At 33.8% G+C, this 22386-nt stretch overlaps 1 protein-coding gene across 1 annotated transcript in view; it reads right to left on the reverse strand.

Moving 5' to 3' along the window:
• Positions 1–22386, reverse strand: part of ADCY2 (adenylate cyclase 2) — a 1612539-nt gene that overhangs the window by 1019981 nt on the left and 570172 nt on the right. The window contains exon 3 of the mRNA XM_053715803.1: positions 1584–1745. Within this exon, the coding sequence (XP_053571778.1) occupies positions 1584–1745 (162 nt within the window). The remainder of the gene's footprint in view (positions 1–1583; positions 1746–22386) is intronic.

A 22386-nucleotide genomic window follows, 5' to 3' on the forward strand; every position in this document is an offset into this window, starting at 1 on the left:
TGTATGATTGACACAAATTACATCTCCAAATAAGCAATATGCACTATATTGTAGGTCTCTGAGCTTGAATACTGGTGCATGGACTCTCATAGGATATGTGCGTATGTCGCAGGAAAAACATTAATCATTTTTACTAAGAATTTTTCTAATAAAAGTATATTGCAAAAAAAAAAAAATGTATAGGGAATTCACTTTAATGTCCCTTTAAGTTAAGTCAATGCCACAGGCAAACACAGGAAATGGGAGTTCTTCTGAGTGGTTCTTGAATTATTAGCCAGTCTAGCTAAGTGTCATTTTAAAGTGCAGGGGTCTCGCATGCGATTTTAAAAAAACTTTCAAATTCACTTTAATCATCAAATTTGCTTTGTTCTCTTGGTGTATTCTTAGTTAGGCTTATAGGTAGGCCCATATGTTAGTGAGCTCATATGCTAGATTTCTATGCCCTAAAGGCCGCCTCTTATCTCAATGCATTGACAGTTTTTCACGCCCATGGAGTTACTTATGGGAGGGGAACTGATTGGCTAGAATACAAGGCTGTCAAAAGCACTGAAATAAGGGGCAATCTGCAGAGGCTTAGGTACAATGTAATCACAAAGGTAAAACATATATTATATAACTGTATGAGGTTATGACAGCAAAACTGGGAAATGGGTAATAAAGGGATTGATCTATTTTTTGAAACAATAAAAATACTGGATTAGACTTTCCCTTTTTCATCTGTGCATTTCTTATTATACAATAATCAAACTCTCTGAACATATACATTAAGTCAATCTTAAATTACTGTACAGACATCTAAATCTAAAGAATCTTGCAACAGATTTTAAAAATAGAAAGAAGAAACCAGCAAGTTATAATTTTTTTTACTAGGGATGACAAAGGAAGGAACACAAATATACATTCTTAAAAATCTGAACTAATCTTAGTAATTTATCTCTGTAAAACACCATTATCTTGGTAACTTCTCACACTAATTTAAAATGATCTTCATAATTTATTAGTCCTACTGCACCAACCTGAACAGTCATTTATCAAATATGGGTCATGTAGTTTCATTACCTCATAACTGATAAACTGAATCAGCCAATTAATTACTGACCTTACAACACATTAAAAAAAAATAAAGATGAAGGATCAGTATTGTTTTTTATATTTTTTTAATAATACAAACATAATGATACATTTTAGAGCAAAGAATATATATATATAATTATATTATATAATATATATATATATATATATATATAGTATATATATATATATATATATATTTATATATATTTTATATATATTTTATATATATATATATATATATATAATACCGTTCACAATACAGTATATATATATATATATATATATATATATATATATTTATTTTAGAGATAAATACATTGACGGACATAATAGTTTTGTGTTAGCAATAACCTTTTGTTTATCGTCTTGTTGTCAGATACTTAAGCCGTTGCATAATAAAACTAAGCATGATTTAGAAAGTGACCTTTTATAAACAGGATATATGAATATTGTATTACTTACACATTAATTATTCGACTATTTTTAAATCAAGGCAGTATGGCACCTACCTGCCAAACTAAGTGCTCCTTTGTGATTGCAGAAGCAGACAAGTAGACGCTGAGCACTACTGTGTGGGATGTGGAGGTGAGGACGCTGGCAATGATCGCATCTCGCATGTTGAAGGGAAGCATGGTGTACGCCACGAAAATAATGAACAAGAAAAATGATACCTGTACAAAAAAAGAACAAAATAGATTTCACAATCATGTTATAGAAAAAGCAGGTCAACACAGAGCCTTTAAATCCATTGAGATATATGACAAGCTGGCTAAGCCCTCAATACTCAAATGTATTTAGAATAATGCTGCAGCTGGGCCTAGTAAGTTCAGTGGTGATTTAAAATATTCATGAGGTAGTCTCAAGGACAAAGACAGAGAAAACTTTCAGGTTTCAGAAATTATTTCTTGTGTTTTGAGATTTTATAGTCCGACATATAGTTATGCCACTGAAAAAATCTATCTTCCGAGGCAAGAATCTGACTCCAGGAGTTTTGGACTTTAATCCTTTGAAGTAGGCAAGAGATAAAAAAATAAGAATTACATTTACAGTCAATTGAAGTGCACTCTAGCTCTGAAAATATTAAAATATAACATTTTCTTTTGTTATCTTTTTAAAATAGACTTGTATTCTAGAAGATGATAATTTGAGACTATGAGGCCCATTTATCAAGCTCTGAATGGAGCTTGAGGGCCCATGTTCTGAAGACTCGCCAGAAACAGCAGTTATGAAGCAGCGGTCTAAAGACCGCTGCTCCATAACCCTGTCCGTCTGGGTATTACATTTTCAATTAAATTCCCTGTTTAGGGGATATTATCAAATGCCAGATCTATGTTTCATAAACCTGTGAACAGGCATATCTGAATATCTGTAATTAAAACAAAGTCCATTTGCAAAATAATTTCTGGAATTTTAAACAGTATTATCTTTTTTTTTTTTTAAATAATATTTTAAGACATGTAGTTAATTCCTAACTTCATCTTGTGCTAGTATTTTATTTTTAAAAGTAATATTAAACTGGAAAAAAAATGGTCACATTATATACTTTAACACAATTATCTGTCTCCCTAAATTGTACTGGATATTCTATGTGATACTGTATGTCGAATGTCATTGTACTTTCCTTTTTTCTGTTAATATATATATAATTATTGAACAGGTAATTTGCAAATCTAGGCAAGTATCTTCACTCGTCTTACCTCAGAAATACCCTGTATACATTGTTACCAATGCACCAGAGGATTCTGGGTATAATATGTAAATTTAATATGCAATATCTCAGGCTTTTTGTTTCTAATTGGGTTAAGTGCAAACAAAATAATACCACTTCTGGGCAGCTATTTCATTCTTATTAGAACTCTTTACAAAAATAAATGTTTTTGGTTTGCTGCTAAGTGAAGCTCATTTCAGGGCAAAAGCAAAATTCAACTAAATTATGGTGAAGATAAAAGCATGAGATTAAAATCCTCCATTTCCAAAAAATAAGAGCAATAGAATTATTGCACAGGCAATTTGCAGATGTAGGCAGGGGACTGCTGTGTTTTAACACAGTATCAGATGCAAACATTTCGGAGATATTGCATATTTAATTTGCATATCCTACCCAGAATCCTCTGGTACATTCGTAACAATGTCTCTATGGTATTTCTGAGGTAAGGCAAGTGGGGATACTTGTCTAGATGTGCAAATTTCCTGTGCAGTAATTATATTGCTCTTACTTTTACTAAATGGAGGATTTTAATCTTATGATTTTATCTCCATGATAATGTTTGAATTTACACAAACACTCACACTCACTCACCCCTCTCCCCCCTCTCCACCCCTCCCCGCCCCAGCAGAGAAGATAAGAGATTCTTAAAGGGACACTGAACCCAATTTTTTTTCTTTCGTGATTCAGATAGAGCATGCAATTTTAAGCAACTTTCTAATTTACTCTTATTATCATTTTTTCTTCGTTCTCTTGCTATCTTTATTTGAAAAAGACTGCATCTAAGCGTTTTTTTTTGGTTCAGACACTGGACAGAACATTTTTATTGGTGGATGGATTTGTCCACCAATCAGCAAGGACAAACCAGGTTGTTCACAAAAAATGGGCCGGCATCTAAACTTCCATTCTTGCATTTCAAATAAAGATACTAAGAGAATGAAGACAATTTGATAATAGGAGTAAATTAGAAAGTTGCTTAAAATTTCATGCTCTATCTGAATCACAAAATAATTTTTTTGGGTTCAGTGTCCCTTTAAAGGGATATGTCCAGGTGAATGAAAAGCAATGCAAATTTTGCTAACAAAATGATAGTTTAAATGCTTTAAAACATTTATTTGTTATGCAGACATTTTGCAATATATTAAATGCTTATAAACACTGTGCATATGAAAAATAAAACATGTTTTAGGTTGATTCAAGTGTATGGAAGTTTAAAATGTGTTAACTAGGAAATCATGTAAAAGGATATAACATATTTAATTGCACACCTGTTAATTGATATTCATTCAATCTCTAATATTGAGTCAAATAGCTGACATCTTCTGGTTTCATAAAAACAAATCTCTGAAAACCGCAAAAAATAAATATATAATACTTTTGCTTGTTTAACCCCTTATTGACCACAGCACTTTTCAAGTTGTTTTACCGTTTGGGACCATGGCTATTTTTAAATTTCTGCGGTGTTTGTGTTTAACTGTAATTTTCCTCTTACTCATTTACTGTATCCACACATATTATATACCGTTTTTCTCGCAATTAAATGGACTTTCAAATGATATCATTATTTTCATCATATCTTATAATTTACTATAAACAAATTATAAAATATGATGGAAAAAATTGAAAAAAAAACCCACACTTTAACTTTGATCCCTAAAATCTGTTAAACATCTACAACCACCAAAACACACCCATGCTAAATAGTTTCAAAATGTTATCCTGAGTTTAAAAATACCCAATGTTTACATGTTCTTTGGGGTTTTATTGCAAGTTATAGGGCAATAAGTACAAGTAGCCTTTTGCTATTTCCAAACCATTTTTTTTTTTCAAAATTAGAGATAGTTACATTATAACAGCCAATAGTTACATTATAACAGCCAATAGAACAGCCAATAGTTACATTATAACAGCCAATAGAATGCGAGTTCAATCCGATTGGCTGATCCAATCAGCCAATCAGATTGAACTTCAATCTGATTGGCTGATTCAATCAGCCAATCAGATTTTTCCTACCTTAATTCCGATTGGCTGATAGAATCCTATCAGCCAATCGGAATTCGAGGGACGCCATCTTGGATGACATCATTTAAAGGAACCTTCATTCGTCGTTAGTCCGTCGGTGAGGAAGGATGGCTCCGCGTCGGCTGCTTCAAGATGGACCCGCTCCGCTCCGGATGGAAGAAGATAGAAGATGCCGCCTGGATGAAGACTTTGGACCCTCTGGAGGACCTCTTCTTGCCGGATAGGATGAAGACTTCGGACCCTCTTCTGGACGGATCGGTGATACCCGGCTGGGTGAATACAAGGTAGGGAGATCTTCAGGGGCTTAGTGTTAGGTTTTTTAAGGGGGGTTGGGTGGGTTAGATTAGGGGTATGTGTGTGTGGGGGGTTTGTAATGTTGGGGGGTGGTACTGTATGTTTTTTTTTCAGGCAAAAGAGCTGATTTCTTTGGGGCATGCCCCGCAAAAGGCCATTTAAGGGCTGGTAAGGTAATAGAGCTGTTAACTTTTTTATTTTAGAATAAGGTAGGGCATTTTTTTATTTTGGGGGGCTTTGTTATTTTTTTAGGGGGCTTAGAGTAGGTGTAATTAGTTTAAAATTCTTGTAATCTTTTTTTATTTTTTGTAATTTAGTGGGTTTTTTTTTTTGTAATTTAGTGGTTTTTGTTTTTTTTGTAATTTAGTTTTAGTTGATTTAATTGTAGGTAATTGTAGGTAGTTTATTTAATTAATGTATTGATAGTGTAGTGTTAGGGTTTAATTGTAACTTAGGTTAGGATTTATTTTACAGGTAATTTTGTAATTATTTTAACTAGGTAGCTATTAAATAGTTAATAACTATTTAATAGCTATTGTACCAAGTTAAAATAAATACAAAGTTTCCTGTAAAATAAATATAAACCCTAATATAGCTACAATATAACGAATAATTATATTGTAGCTATATTAGGGTTTATTTTACAGGTAAGTATTTAGCTTTAAATAGGATTAATTTATTTAATAAGAAATAATTTATTTCGTTAGATTTAAATTATATTTAACTTAGGGGGGTGTTAGGGTTAGACTTAGCTTTAGGTGTTAATACATTTATTATAGTGGCGGCGAGGTCCGGTCGGAAGATTAGGGGTTAATAAGTGTAGGTAAGGTAGCAGCGACATTGGGGGGGGCAGATTAGGGGTTAATAAATATAATGTAGGTGTCGGCGACGTTGGGGGCAGCAGATTAGGGGCTCATAGGGATAATGTAGGTTGCGGCGGTGTATGGAGCGGCAGATTAGGGGTAAATAATAAAATGCAGGGGTCAGCGATAGCGGGGGGCGGCAGATTAGGGGTTAATAAGTGTAAGGTTAGGGGTGTTTAGACTCGGGGGTACATGTTAGGGTGTTAGGTGCAGACTTAGAAACTGTTTCCCCATAGGAAACAATGGGGCTGCGTTAGGAGCTGAACGCTGCTTTTTTGCAGGTGTTAGGTTTGCCCAAACTGCCCCATTGTTTCCTATGGGGGAATCGTGCACAAGCACGTTTTTCAAGCTGGTAAGCAAAGCTGGTATTGAGAGTTGAAGTGGCGGTAAATTATGCTCTGCGTTCCTTTTTTGGAGCCTAACGCAGCCCTTCAGAGAACTCTAAATACAAGCGGTATTTAAAAGGTGCGGGGAAAAAAAAAACACGCGTAGCTAACGCACCCCTTAGGCCGCAAAACTCTAAATCTAGGTGCAAGAAAATCACAGCAAAATTTTTAACAAATGCATCGAATATCTTTATCTGTTCTTCTTCCTCCTGAGATGAATATAGCCACTTAGCTTCAAATGTTCTCATTCTATTAGTGGCCCTCTGCAACAATCACAGGACCTTAAAACTTATAATCAAACTGCCTGCGTGAAGTAGATGCTTTGCTGATTATTCTCAGCCTACTCATATTGAGCAAGCAGTGAGGGGGGTAATAAAAGAACATTTTGTTCTGTGATAAACCAGGTAGGATATAATGAAATACATGGGGTATTTCTGACAGTTGAAATTATATAGCAAAATGCAATCTGAATTTTAACTTTGATTTCAGAGAACTCATCTGATATCTGACATGGGGATCTTATTTTATTTTAGTATTCCCTCTAAAATTTCAGATTGTGGTTTTCAGTTAAAATTTCTTTTATGTGATCTTTTTATATTTTTTTTTCCAAAAGTAATTTATGGATTGTTTTACATGAAATAAATCATGGGCACATTCATCAAATGCTGTTATTAAAGGGGCATAAAAGTGGAAAAAGAAAATGCTCCAATATGTTAGAGCATTTTGTTATTTTATTGTTGCATGTATTAAACTCTGTTTTTAAAGGACCAGATAACACAGTACAATTGCATAATAAAAATGTGCCTAATATAAAGACAATGCTATAACACTCTAATTTTTAAATGAGCAGTAGATTTTCTCTTAACAAATTTAAAACTTTCCTTTAATTTGCTGACCCACTGTATCATGTGACACCCATCAGCCAATCACAGACTTTTATACAATCTCTTGCACATGTTCAGTAGTAGCTGGTCGCTCCATAAAGTGTGTGTATATAAAAAAGGACTGTGCAGAATTTGATATTGGAAGCAAATGAAAAACAAAACAAACAAACTACATTCTCTATTTAAGTCACATCCCATTTTTGGTTCAGAACTTGGAAAGCACTTGCTGATTGGTGACTACATTTAAGGGCCGGCTCGTATGCTTACATTCTTGCTTTTTCAAATAAAGATACCAAGAGAAAAAAGCAAAATTGATAATAGGAGTAAATTAGAAAGTTGTTTAAAATTTGCATGCTCTGAATCATGAAAGTTTAATTTTGACTGTAGTGTCCCTTTAACCATTGCAAAAGGATTAAACACAGTTAAAATAATCTCCAGAGCAGCAATGCATTACTGGGAGCTAGATGTAAAAATATGGTGAGCCAAGGACAAGAGAAACCACTCACCATCAAGCTCCCAGTAGTGCATTGCCACTGCTGAGGATATGTTCAAATGCTATACAGCAAAAGAGCACACAAGTTAATTTAAGAATAGAAGTTAATTTAAAAGAGTGTTAAAATGATATGCTCTAGCAGAATCAGGAAAGTTTATTTTTTTGCTTTCATGTCCCTTTTAACTTTGATTCATTTACCACTTTACCTGAAGAAAAAATGGTCAATTTTTTGATGTTATTTAAAAAAAAACAAAAAAACGTGACTTTGTTTGTTGAACAACAAAACACACACTAAAAAAAAAAATCAAATTTATAGCATTTAGGTAATCTTATAGAGTATTTTTTTTAAGTATTATATTTATGTATTGAATTATAAAGCTGCACCCAGCAGTAAACGATTGGATTATACAGGCTGTTAATTGATATAAAATGATCTATGTCATTTGAAGTCCTTGTACAATAAAAGAATTGTAAGTGCTTAACCTTTTCATGCCGGGGGTTAACAAGTCTACATCGGAACAACTGTTCCGATGTAAACAATTTGAAATCTCGCAATCAATGATGGGATCGTGTCAGGGGGGTGTCCCTATGATGCTAGGCATGCCCTCCAGACCGCGATCCATCAGGGAAGCGTCAGTGGCTTCAGGAAAGCCAAGCTGTTAGGATGTTGTATCCCGTCCATCGGCACTAAAGCCCAGCAAAATTCGGACAGAATAAAACGATGTAACGGCGTTAAAAGGTTAATTTACTAACAAGCAGGTGTTTACCACTTGTTGTTGCACAAGTACACGCTTGTACAGCCCCTCTCTCTGCAGTGATTGTCAATCATCCCAAACGAATCTGTCCACTCTGGCATAATTTAACTCCTCCACTTCTGAGGTGGCAGAGAGGCTAGGAAGAAATAGTTATTTTTTATTTGTGTTTGCAGAACCACATATGCAGCTTGATAAAAGGAGCCATCATTTTATGTAATTTATTAATCCATTACATAAAATGTATAGTTTTAGATTTTGAAAACACAACATTTTTCAAGGGTTGGAATATTATCAAGGTGGAGTTTTACTTACCAATCCCTTTGAAACTTGAAACCCTTAACGGCTGAGCCATTTATAACCACTGTGCTGAGGCTTTTAAATAATTTAGTTGCTGCTAATATTTAAAGGGACATTGTACACTAGATTTTTCTTTCCATAAATGTTTTGTAGATGATCCATTTATATAGCACATCTGGGAGTGTTTTTGTAACAATGTATAGTTGTGCTTTTTTTTTCAATAACATTGTGCTGATTTTCAAACTCCTAACCAAGCCCCACAGTGTCAGATGTATACATACGTTTACAGACTCCTGCTAGCTCCTGTTTATGTTATATGTTCCTTTTATATGCAGGAAAAGGGGGAGTGTCTGCTATTCTTGTTTTCCCGACCCCTTTCACTGGGTGTCCCAGCCTAACCTCATCAAAAGTGCTAAACTGGAAGCTTCTAATACGTTTTTAAAAGGTTTTATTTTGGATTTTTAGATCAGTATCTTCATTATAGTAGTCTCTATTACATGCAGTTATATGAAATTTTGAGTACATCGTCCCTTTAATCCCTGCTGTAGGCTATTTTTCAGGGAGAACCTTACACATATTATATATAGGTTTTTTTTTAGCAGACCCATAAGATTCAAATTGTAAAACTATTTTATGTATATTTCATGACATATGAGAACTGCACAACAAAATCTGTAAAAAAAAAAAAAAAAAAGATTTGTATTAAAACATTAAAGGGACACTGAACCCAATTTTTTTCTTTTGTGATTCAGATAGAGCATGCAATTTTAAGCAACTTTCACATTTACTCCTATTATCAAATTTTATTTGTTCTCTTGCTATCTTTATTTAAAAAAAAAGGCATCTAAGCTAAGGAACCAGCCAATTTGTACACTGGACAGCACTTGTTTCAATGATGGGTGAATTTATCCACCAATCATCAAGAACAACCCAGGTTGTTCACCAAAAATGGTCCGGCATCTAAACTTGCATTCTTGCTTTTCAAATAAAGATACCAAGAGAATGAAGAAAATTTGATAATAACAGTAAATTAGAAAGTTGAAAAAAAATTGCATGCTCTGTCTGAATTACGGAAGAAAAAAAATTGGGTTCAGTGTCCCTTTAAATAAACAATTGTGTGCGTGTGTTTTTTTTTCTCTTAACACTGTTGTCAATAGAAAAGGGGGTTATTGTCATATAAATGAAAACCTTTGAGTATATTTATCTTTGATGTGCACATATGGGCTCTCATGAACCTCTACTTAAATAAATGCACATATGTTCATGCCAGGTGATTACTTTTTAACACTCACCTGGCTATTAAAAAACTATAGAGGCACTTTATTTAAATGAGTGGTTTTTGGGCTAAAAAACAAAGGGTTTTGGGGTTTCTTGGCCTTCTTGGTGGCCTATTAAAGGGCCTTAATTTCCCTCAATACAATATATAAATATTAAAATGTTAATAAGCACAGTTATAAACAATAGTGTGTGTTTTATTTCTCAACTCTATAGTCAAAACAATGAGTTATTTTCGTATAAATTAGAAGCTTTCGGTATATTTAAGTTTGATTTGCTCATAGGGGCTCCAGAGCCTCTTCTCAAATAAATGCACATTTATTCACACCAGAGGATCTCTCTTCTCACAGTAATCTCCTGGCAAATAAAACGTATATATGGGCTTTATAACAAAAAATCATAGGGTCTCTAGATCTTTTTGATGGCCTAATATGAGTATAAATGTGTCTTTATTTTTATTTGTTTAAATTTGGCCTTCAAATGGTGCGTCTTCTAGGGTTTAAGGGCTTAGGAGCTAAGATTGAGGGATTTGAATACTTATCCCTCCATTCAACTTCCTTAAAATGGAAATTCTGGGTCTCCAGGGGGTATTGATGTCAAGGCGTTCCTGGATTCCCCACCTGGCTAACTCATATGTGGTAAGAGTGCAGGGATGCTGTGATTATCTCCAAAAGTGACCCCCCCCCCCCCCCCCACACACACACACAGATGACACATTGTCATCATTCCCAAAACACTGCAAACAGCAAAAACTGAAATGGCTTCAGCACAGGGGTGTGAAATGGCACATGTTGCTCTACTAATCCTAATCTAATTGTGATCTAAATGTATTAAACAATGAACTAATTTAATTTAAAACAGAAATGTTTACTTTTAGTTTTGACTAGCAGAAGGATACAAAATAAGTGCACGTTATTTTAAAAATGATTTTCCATTCTACATTTTTTTTCAATCCTCAACTTGATTGTTTGATACATTTGTTAATTCTACATGACTGAGTAGGCTGGCAAAGTTAGAGATATTTGTAAAGTGGTCATTTTCAATGCTTTGTGATGTCTGAGTAATCTGCTTTTTAGATATGGAAAAGTGAATTGGAACAATAGATTATCTTGGTGGGTAAGTCTACTGAAAGGCAATTAGATTGTGAGTTCCAATCACGCAACATTAAGCAAAATAACTTTTCACATCATGAGCTGAAATTATTTGTTTTGGTCAGCTGAATTGCTCTGGGGTACCTGGAACCACATATTATTTTATCTACATTGATCCTTTAGAATATTAAGTTATGAAAAAGTTGATATGGTCTCTTTCTAAAGTATCTAATGTATTTTTAATATCAAATAGCTCTCAATATTCATTTAAAATAGAACATGGTCCACATTTATTTATTTATGGATAGTCAAATATTTAACCACCATTCACATGCTTATATGCATATTTAAGATATGTTAGTCTATGAGAATCAACATTCATATGTTGCATCTTATTAATTGAAGTGTTATGTATCATAGAATTTGAGTGAAAATTTAACTTAAGGAAAACAAATTTACGTAGTGGAAAGTAACATAATACAGAGAATACATTCAAAATAGAAAAATTAACATTTGATGTAAAATGGAGGTAAATTTATTCTACATAAGTATCCTTTGGACCATTTGTTCTTCCATATGAAAAGCCTTTTTTAACATAACTTAATCAGAATTGTAGTATTTAAAACTTTCTTTATTTGGTAAATATATACTTTATTGGCGTGTATGAGATCTTTTAGAAGATCATTCCCAATAGGAACTGCAATGTGTTCTATTAACTTCCCCTTCATCATTTCAATTGTTTAATTTGTGGGCTTTTTAGACTTAAAAGTACTCTCAAGTCAAAATTTTCATGAATCAGATACAGCATACAATTTTAAACAACCATCCATTTTACTTGTGCATAGTCTTTTTATATTTACACTACCAGCCCCTACTGAGCATGTGCAATAGTTCACAGAATATGCATTTGTGATTGGCTGATGGTTGTCATATGATACAGGAAGAGTAGAAATAGACATAACTTTGAATACTACTCATTTAAAGTGCTATTGCATTGTCTTGTTTTAACATGCATTAGTTGATTATGCAGATCTATTATTTTACTGATCCTTTAAATTCCTTAAAGTGGCAATTAACTCAAACCTTCCCATACATTTTTAGTAAAGCTTAGTAAATATGCTATATATTTATTTATTTTTTACTAAGTTTTGTTGGCAAGTTGTGATTTTTCTACTTGCCCCTATGGGCAAGAGTGACTATTGCATACTTTACTCTATCTAGACCTGCTACATACTATAAATGTATTACTTTGTGCCAAGGCTCACTTATATTTGATATCTGAATGCTCAGGGTAAAGGTGACAACATAAATATCAAGAAGCTTTGTTTTAAAGGGTCTACCCAAAACTGTTCTACAAAAGAAAGCCTGCTGCAATTTTTCTAAAATAAACTTTATGCTGCTCCTTTGCAATTTAATGCTTAAAGGGACTCTAAATACTAAATATATTTCATGAGCCTTTGTCTAATCATGGGTGCTGCTGTTATAAAACCTAGGTTACATTGTAGGTATATGAAGGAGAGTTGGTGCACATGTGCAAACACATTAGCATTGGAATGTAGTAAAATATAGCTTTAAACATGGCGGCACCCATGTCTAGAGGGAGGCGAGAATATGTAATGCCCCTTTAAATTCTGATATATAAGCATATATATATAAAAAAGTTATTTATCTGCAAGCTTTTTTCAAATGCCTAGTATCATTCATGTTCATTTTTTTCCTATATCTTTTTCTTGCCTCTTACAGATCTTGTTCATTTTCATTATTTTGTCTTTACCAATTTTCTTCATATTTTTGAATGTATTAATGTTAAAGTGCATCCAGACTGTGCAAAAAATAGATGTGTTATATCATGCTATATTTTTAGTACCAACTAAATCATGCATATTTAGTAAATTTGAAAGGCCAAAATACACACAATGTACATTATATATATATATATATATATATACAGTATATATATATATATATATATATATATATATATACATACACACACACAAACCAAACAAATGTGATAGTGCACACAAAAAACAACATTTGCTTGGTTTGTTTGTTTTATTTGATTGTGATTTAAGCAAGTTTTTACATAGGTATTCTGTTCTTTTATATATATATTTATCAATCTCTCTCTCTCTCTCTCTCTCTCTCTCTCTCTCTCTCTCTCTCTCTATATATATATATATATATATATATATATATATATATATATATATATATATATATATATAAAATAAAATAGAAAAATAAGAAATACATTTTGTTTGGATATTGTGTCACAGGATTTTTGATTAAACCGACATTAATTTGTCAATATTAAAGTTTTCTTCTTATACTCTTAATTTGTAGTATGTATATCCTGCTTTATACACTGACAGTGCTTTACAAATGTGCTCACATCTGCAGAGATAGCCTAGCTTTGAGCACACATTGAACAAGTCATGTTTTCGAATTATTGATAGAATGGCTTGTCCGTCTGTTAACTTTACCTTTGGGAGACAAGAGAGACTATTTCTGAACCTGCTGTGCTGAATTATAATTTGCTCATTGCTGTGATGATTTGTCGCTAGAGATACACTTTTGTCTAATAAATTCTTCATGCGTCACTCCTTGATTATACATTCCTGTTATCTTTATCCAGTCATTAGCTATGCTGCTATATTTATAAGGAAATATTAAGTAATTTCTAAAATGTCTTATCAAAATTACAATATCTATCTATCTATCTATCTATCTATCTATCTATCTATCTATCTATCATCTATCTATCTATTTGTAATGTCTTATTTTAGGTGATTTGCTAAGCATCTACAGTAAATCTATGTTATAGCTGCTTTAGTCTTCTTCAATTTCCTCAGAGTCTCTTAGTTATTTCCAAAAATAACTTCTGCTTCTGTTAATCTCTAATAGGAAGTGAAAAATGCATCTGCTTACGCCAGCTCACATCAGGAAGACTTTCAAAGTAGGCCACCCATTTTCACTGCCATATTTACAATCACTAGAGTATAAGGCTATACCACTTGCAAGTTATTCCTGCACAATTATGCTGTCCATATGTGGTTTATGCCTAAGGGAAAAGTAGTCTTTTTTTTTTTAACTAAGAATCTATAGTGACAAGCAGATGTCATCCACACACACAAACATAACTGCTGGGTTCTTCTCCCTTTTTTTCACTCTATACAAATAATAATAATCACTTATTTACATATTTAAAAGGTTGAACACCTTATTAATAAAAGTTAATGTCATTAAGACACACACATGTAGAGAAGACATTTAACAATTATCTTAATAAGCTAATAAACAACACATAATGCACCTCATCATTAAGATTCATAGAACAAAAATTAAAATTAGTGTTCTCTTAAAGCACTAATACATTCTTGATTATGAATCATTCCTCAAATACAAATATACATACTAATAATTCCAAAATATATTTGAAAGTTATGAGAGTTTTACTAAAAGGTAAAGAAGAGAAATCCACTTATCTCTTTTACCTTTAAATTTTAAAGGGGTTTTCAAGTAATGTTTTTCTTTGTTAAATGTAAAAATGGTCATTTTAAAATCTTTGATAGTTTTTAGTATTTTATTTGTAATATACGTATCCTTGTAGTGATAATATTTTTGTTTTTATTTATTTGTGGCATGTCACAGTAAGCTACTAATCACAGAACCATATTGCATAAACATACACTTACTGTTATTTCAAATTAAAATAAACACCTTTAAAGGAACATTAAGCACTAACTAAAGGCTAAATATAATGATATAGTCAAAGCAGAGATTATCCAGAAACAAATATAAAGTATGTATTTTTTTTAAAGCATGAGGCTAATCAAAATCGTCTACTATTTTTTGGCAGAAAACAATGTCTGGACTTTGGCCCTCATTAAAGGGCTGTAATTACAAGATTTCTGTTTTTGTTCCTATAGAATAACATATCAGCCAATTATAAATGTCTTGAAAACAAAGTAACATCCCTTTTACTGCATTTCGTTTTCAATAGCCAATTTTCACCCACCAATTGCCTTGTTTGAAGGAGCCAATCAGGGCTTTAGTCTACAGACAACAAGGCTAGCCATGCCCATAAGGTTAGTATAAAATCCATTGTTTTGCAGTTGTTAATTGAAAAAGCCAATGAGGGACATAAATATAGCAATTTTAGCCATGAGAAGTCACTGGGCTGCATTTCAAGTTGTGAATTAGAAATCACTAAATTTTCAGAGCTAAATAACATATTATTATTATCATTAGGTATTTGTAGAGTGCCAACAGATTCCGCAGTGCTATAAACATAGGCAGTATACAAGATAACATTTATAGGGGTCAAATGGGAAGGGGGCCATGTCAAATGTGACACTGTTGTAGTCTGCTCTTATAAGGGTCAGAAACAAACAGCTGGGCTCATAGGCTTACATGCTAAGGGGTTCAAGGGAATAGCAATGGAGTTAGGAAAGTTTAGTGTAGGTTGTATGCATTCCTCAATAGTAATCTTTAGGGAGCACTTGAAACTTTCAAAATTAGGTGAGAGTTTTGTGGAGCCAAGCTGGAGAAGTCCTGTTAACGGGAATGTGAGGAGGTAACAAACAAGGAGTAGAGTAGGAGGTCGTGAGAAGAGCAAAGGGGACGGGAGGGAGAGTATTTGGAGACAAGATCTGAGTTATAGAGGGGAGCAGTGCAGTTGAGGGCTTTGTATGTCAGAGTCAGAATTTTGTGTTTAATCCTAGAGGCAAGACGAAGCCAGTGAAGGGATTGGCAGAGAGGTGCAGCAGATGAAGAGCAATGTGTAAGGAAGATGAGCCTGCCAGAGGCATTCATTATGGATTGTAAAGGAGCTAGGCAGCAGCTAGGGAGACCAGAGAGGATAAAATTGCAATTTGTCAAGGCGGGTTTGGACCAAAAGAGGGTGGTCAACAGTATCAAAAGCTCTACAGATCATGGAGGATAAGCAGAGAAAAGTGGCCTTTGGATTTTACTGTAAGTAGGTCATTGGTAACCTTAACAATTGCTGTCTCTGTTGAGTGAAGGGTGCAAATCCAGATTGCAGTGGGTCAAGGAGGGAGTTTAGTGTAAGGAAATGGGATAGACGTGCATATACTTTTCAAGAAGTTTTGATGCAAGAGGGAGTAGGGAAATAGGGTGGTAGTTGGATCGGGAGGTTGAATCGAGAGAAGGTTTTTTGAGGATAGGTGTGACCAGTGCATGTTTAAGAATTGAGGGAAATATACCAGTGCTGAGGGAGAGGTTGAAGAAGGAGTCAAAATAGTGAAAATGTATTGTAAAGTTGTTTCATAATTAAAAATGTTATATAAAAATCTGAAAGTGTTTACCGTCCCTTTAATCTGACAATGTTTCATAAAAAACAAGATTTTTTTTTTTTATTATATCACAGGTTTAGGGGCAGATTTATTGATCTCTTTTAATAGTGATGTGTAGTGATGCTAAAATATGTAGTGATGCTAATATGTGATGTGTGTAATTAACGTGTTCTACTACAAAACTATAGATATATGTGTGTATGTCACTTTTTGGGATTTGAACAGGTACTTTATAAGTATATAGTATATATATGTTAGCATGGTCGCGATATACGAGGTTCTGAAATCAGTGCGTCAGGGTTTTGTACGTGCTTTCAAATTGTAATATGCGTGCCACTTGTAATCTAGGGCACTTGAAATATAGGGCAAAATATTTTAATGGCCCTTTAAAGTATATAATTTAAGAGAACTTTTGACTTCCCTTATATAATTTTCTTCCTTCTCTTGGTATTTCCTTTTGAAAAGCATACTTAGGTGGGCTGAAAAGCAGCAATGCTCTACTGGGGTGCTGGCTGCTGATTGCTGGATGTATATAAATGCCTCTTGTCATTGGTTTACCAGATATATCCAGCTACCTCCCAGTAGTGCATTGCTGCTTCTTCAACAAAGGATACAAGAGAATGTAGCAAATTTGATAATATGCTGATTACCTCTCCCTACAACTTGGCACTGAAGAGTTCAAACATGTACGCATCCAAAACATGTGAACTCATAGACATGCAGAATTCATGATATGGAATGATCAATTTCTTATAATTTTGCACAAATATATAATGAACAGTTCTTAAATGACCAATCAAAATCCCTTAGGGCTCTTTTATGTTGAAAATAAAAGGATATATATAAAATACTAGAGGCCAATCTTTAAAAAATTATGTATATGACCCAACACATAATGGTATATATATATATATATATATATATATATATATATATATAAATGTCTGAACCGGACATGTAATGTAAGATTTTTTAATATATAAAAACTAAATTGTTATCCAAACATTGTCTGGGATTTTGTAACCTTTAGTTTCATTTTATTACCCATATGGTGCTCTGCTGTGTGAACAATTGATGTATGTGCAGAATTAGAAGTAGATGTATACACGCATCTTACCTCTATATTTCGATGTTGATACATCACATTATAAAAATCGCAAAATGTACCCTCTGGGTTTCCCAGAACTAAAGAGCGCTGAAGCTATTTTGTGTGTGTTTGTGAGTGATGTATTGATATGATGAAAAACGACAAGTGGATGAATGATTTCAAGACCTGTGTGTATGATTCTAAAGATGATGTCATGTTGATGTATAATGGTTGTTTTTTGTATGCGAATGTGGCTGGTGACTTGTGCATATGTGATTGTGATGTATACCGGATACTGATGCCTGAATCTACATATATTGACCGGGTCTCCATATTCTCTATGATGTTTTATCTAATATTGAGTGTATATAAATAAAAGCTCTATGTGGAATCATCCCCATTTCTCTGTGTCTGATGTCGAGTCGGTGTGGGTCATAACCAGAGTTGTTAGTCTGTCAATAAGAACATTACAGTTGCATAGATTTTAGTTGTTTGTGCAATATATCTGCACTGTCTATCATGAATGAATATTTGCAAAGAATAACCAGGTATTAATCTGGACGTGCTAAGCTGGTTTTAAAGCGATATGACTGTATAAATTTAACAGTTGAAAATGCATTATGTTTGAAGTTATAGATGAAACAGATATATTTGTGCTTGCTATCAGTAATGAATTACTGTAGTGAAACTGTCTGTATCCTAGAAGAGTCTGTGTACTGAAAGAGTCTATAGACAAACTTTTTCTATCAATTGAAAGCTTCTAAATCTAGATTAGCATTTAATCCAGAGGGAATATATAGTTTATTTAACCTGTTATAGTCCGATGATTTGGGTACAAAATCAATAGGATGGTATTTGAAAATGTGAGGATTGCCCCGATGCTTAAATAGACAATGGTATACAGTACTGTGTTTTGTCCTAGTTTTTTTTACAGTTCTTGCAGTTATGGTGATGTTCACCCCAACAGGTCTTTGCTTTCCTAGAGGTGTGTCCTACATATTGTAGGCCGCAAACGCATTCTATTAGATATACCAGAAAGATAGAGTCACAATTAAAGAAACCTTCAATGGGAAAAGATTCCCCAGTGGTAAATGATCTGAAATTCTGAGTGCCAGTTTTAATATATTTACAGGAATTACATCCTGTTTTTCCACATTTGTATACTCCCTGAAGGCCGAAAATGCCTTTCTTGTGTTTATTTTTACTTTTTTGTAAGGTTGAACATGTTTAACTATTTTACTTGGAGCTAATTTGTTCCTCAAAGTGGGTGCTCTTCTATAGACTATTCTACGTTTCTCTTTGACAATGTTCTTGAGTATAGGATCTCTCTGTATGATGTGCCAATGTTTGTTAATTATTTGGTGTATTTTATAGAAACTGTTATTGTATTGTGTAATAAACATAATGTTGCCCTGATTGTCTGATGGTTCTGTGTTGGAGCATGTTTTCCCCTTGTTTTTCTGAAGTATTAGATTTCTATCCAGATCCCTTGTTCTCATTAGGGCTTGATCTAAAATATTGGTAGGATAGCCTTTCTCAATAAATCTGTTATATAATATTTGACTTTGTTCCAGAAAGGTATTAAAATCTGAATAATTTCTTCTTAAACGTCTGAACTGACTATATGGCACATTATTGATCCAGCTTCTATGATGGTTACTGTGATATTCTAGATAGCTATTACTGTCTACATCTTTAAAGAAAGTTTTAGATGTTATTGAGTTGTCTGGACCCCAGCTAAGAACCAAGTCTAGGTATTATATGGCATGCAATTGTATATTGGCTGTAAAATTAATACCCATATTGTTTTGGTTGAGATGTGTGATAAACAATTCAGCCAATGTTCTGTCCCCATCCCAGATGAAAATGAAATCGTCAATGTAACGGCCATAGAATACCAGGCTCGCTCCGAAATCTGCGTGATAAATATACCTCTCCCCGAATAATCCCATGAAAGGTTCGCAAAACTCGGGGCGAACCTGGTACCCATGGCCGTGCCCCTTGTTTGTAAGTAAAAACAATCTTGGTAAATGAAATAATTATGTTGTAAAATGTACATAATGCTTTCCAATATGAATGCTTTTTGTGTTTTTGGTAAATAAAGATCTTGTTCTAAAAAATGAGATATTGCTGAAACTCCTAAATCATGTGTTATATTGGAGTATAAAGAGCTAACGTCACATGTAATCCATAGTTTGTTTTTGTCTGTGATGGGTATTTCGTGTACCAGTTGTAAAAGATGGGTACTGTCCCTAATGTATGAAGGCAACAATGTCACAAATTTCTGTAAAAATTGGTCTATGTAAAATGATAGGTTATAGGTTAAATTTCCAATTCGTGCTATAATTGGTTGTCCAGGGGGGTTAATCTTGTCTTTATGAATTTTGGGTAAGTGATAATAGTGAGCAATACTTGGATTGTATATTTTCAAAAATTCCTTTTCATTCTTATTAAGTATTCCTTGGGTGACACCTTTATCTATCAATTTGTGATATGGTTGTAAATATAATGGAGTTGGGTCTTTAAATAAAATGTTATAATAGTTGTCATCCCCTAGGATTCTGTTCGCTTCTTTTATATAATCTTTGTATTCCTGAATAATGATCCCCCCTCCCTTATCTGCATCCCGAATAATAATGTTGGGGTTATTCTGTAGACTATGTAGTGCTCTTTGGTGTCTGTGAAAGGAGATGTCTTTCTTTCGGGTAAATGATTTAAGCATCTTCTCACAATCTTCCAGAACCATATTTTGGTATAATTCAATGTATTTGGTGTTTATGTTGATTGGATTAAAATTAGATTTATTTTTCACTGAGGTGTGAATGTAGTCATCAAAAAGATGATCGGTAAAGTCTTCAATATTGGATATGATGCATGGAGTTTGTTTGTTTGATGGCATGATGTCTGTCAAAATCAGCTGTGAATCTGTGGTGTCATGTTTCCCTGCCTTCAGTTTTTTATTAGCAAAATATTTTTGTAAGGTTAACTTACGAGTGAAATTATTCACATCTACAAATAAATTGAAAATCTTGGGGGAATTAGGTGGACAAAAAGATAATCCCTTTTTCAATATTATTTTCTCTTCAATGGATAATGTGTGGGATGAGAGGTTGAATAAGCCTTGATTTAATCTGGATAGTTCCTCTTTCTTGGCGGCAAGGGCTCTTCTTCTAGCACCTCGTTTTCTTGTATGTGTGGCCTTTTGGTAGACCGTGTCAGAAAATGTTCTATTCTTGTGGTTGGACAAATCCCTAAAAAAAGAGGTGGTGGATTATTGCTAGTATTAGGACTCTCTACATCTCCTGATGATATGAGAGGGCTGAATCTATTCCGATATTCAAATTGTTCAAAATTAACACTTGGAGTCTGTGTGTTGTCTTGATTATGTGTCCAATTGTGACGATTTAGGGAGTTAAAATTGGGTCATTTAAAAATGTGTTTTTAATGGATTAAAATATATGTTTTGAATTGTTCCTAATATGCACATGGACAAATAGGGCATGGGGGCCAATTTACCAATTTGTCAATCGGCCCCAATGCATCTGTTTCCATGCAAGCCTTCAGGCTTGCTGGAAACAGCAGTTAGGAAGCAGCAGTCTTAAGACCCCTGTTAATTGACTGGTCCGCCGCCTCTGAGACAGCGAACAGCAATCCGCCCAATCGAAAACAATCAGGTTGATTGACACACCCTGCTAGCGACCGATTGGCTGTGAATCTGCAGGGGGCAGCATTGCACAAGCAGTTCACCAGAACTGCTTGTACAATGCTAAATGCCGCCAACATATGCTGTCATCATTCAGTGATGTTGGGCGGACATGATTGATTGGGCAAGAGAGAAGCTTTCATACTTATTTGCCGACACAGTAATAAATCAAATGACAAGCACTTGATTGTTAAATTTTTCCCCCTTGCAAAAAACAAAACAAAAAAATAACAATGATTTTAACCAATTGAACATTTTTTTTTCTCACATGCATTTCTTTACTTATTTGTTTTCTTGACTTGTTTTCTATTGTCTGCAAAACTAGCAAATACGTCACATGTCAGCATTCTTCCAACAATAAATGCACATTTGGAGGCTCCATGATACATATTGCAGAGTTGACTACTGGTTTAGAATGTCTCTAAATTCCATACCCTGCATTAACCTATCTGGTAAATATTGGACAGTATTTGCATGGGTTGTAATCCAGACCAGTTGTAGGAGTAATAAAAAAAAAACCCACAGGTACATTCTGTATTAGTTAAAGGGACAATCTACTCCAGAATTTTTATTGTTTAAAAAGATAGATAATCCCTTTATTACCCATTCCCCAGTTTTGCATAAACAACACTGTTATATTAACATACTTTCTACCTCTGTGATTACCTTGTATCTAAGCCTCTGCAGACTGGCTAAAATGCAAGTCTGTCAAAAAAACTGAAATAAGCAGGCAATTAGTGCTGACTGCTAGACAACTCCACGGGTGTGAGCACAATGTTATCTATATGGCACACATGAACTAATGCCCTCTAGCTGTGAAAATGCATTCAGATAAGAGGTGGCCTTCAAGGGCTTAGAAATTGCCATATGAGCCTACCTAGGTTTAGCTTTCAACTAAGAATACCAAGAGAACAAAGCAAATTTGATAATAAAAGTAAATCGGAAAGTCATGTCCTATATGAATCATAATTTTGACTAGACTGTCCCTTTAAACTTAAAAAAAAAAAGTTGCTTCATTGGAATCATAATATTCTCCAACTATAACAAAAAATTGCCATTGTTAAGGAAAATTCCACAACAAATGAATCTGCTGTTTTTTTTAGAGAGAATGGTCTGTTTAAAGTAGAAATTGTAGGTTT

This window comes from Bombina bombina, chromosome 5 (assembly GCF_027579735.1).
Source record: "Bombina bombina isolate aBomBom1 chromosome 5, aBomBom1.pri, whole genome shotgun sequence".
In the NCBI taxonomy this organism is placed as follows: Eukaryota; Metazoa; Chordata; class Amphibia; order Anura; family Bombinatoridae; genus Bombina; species Bombina bombina.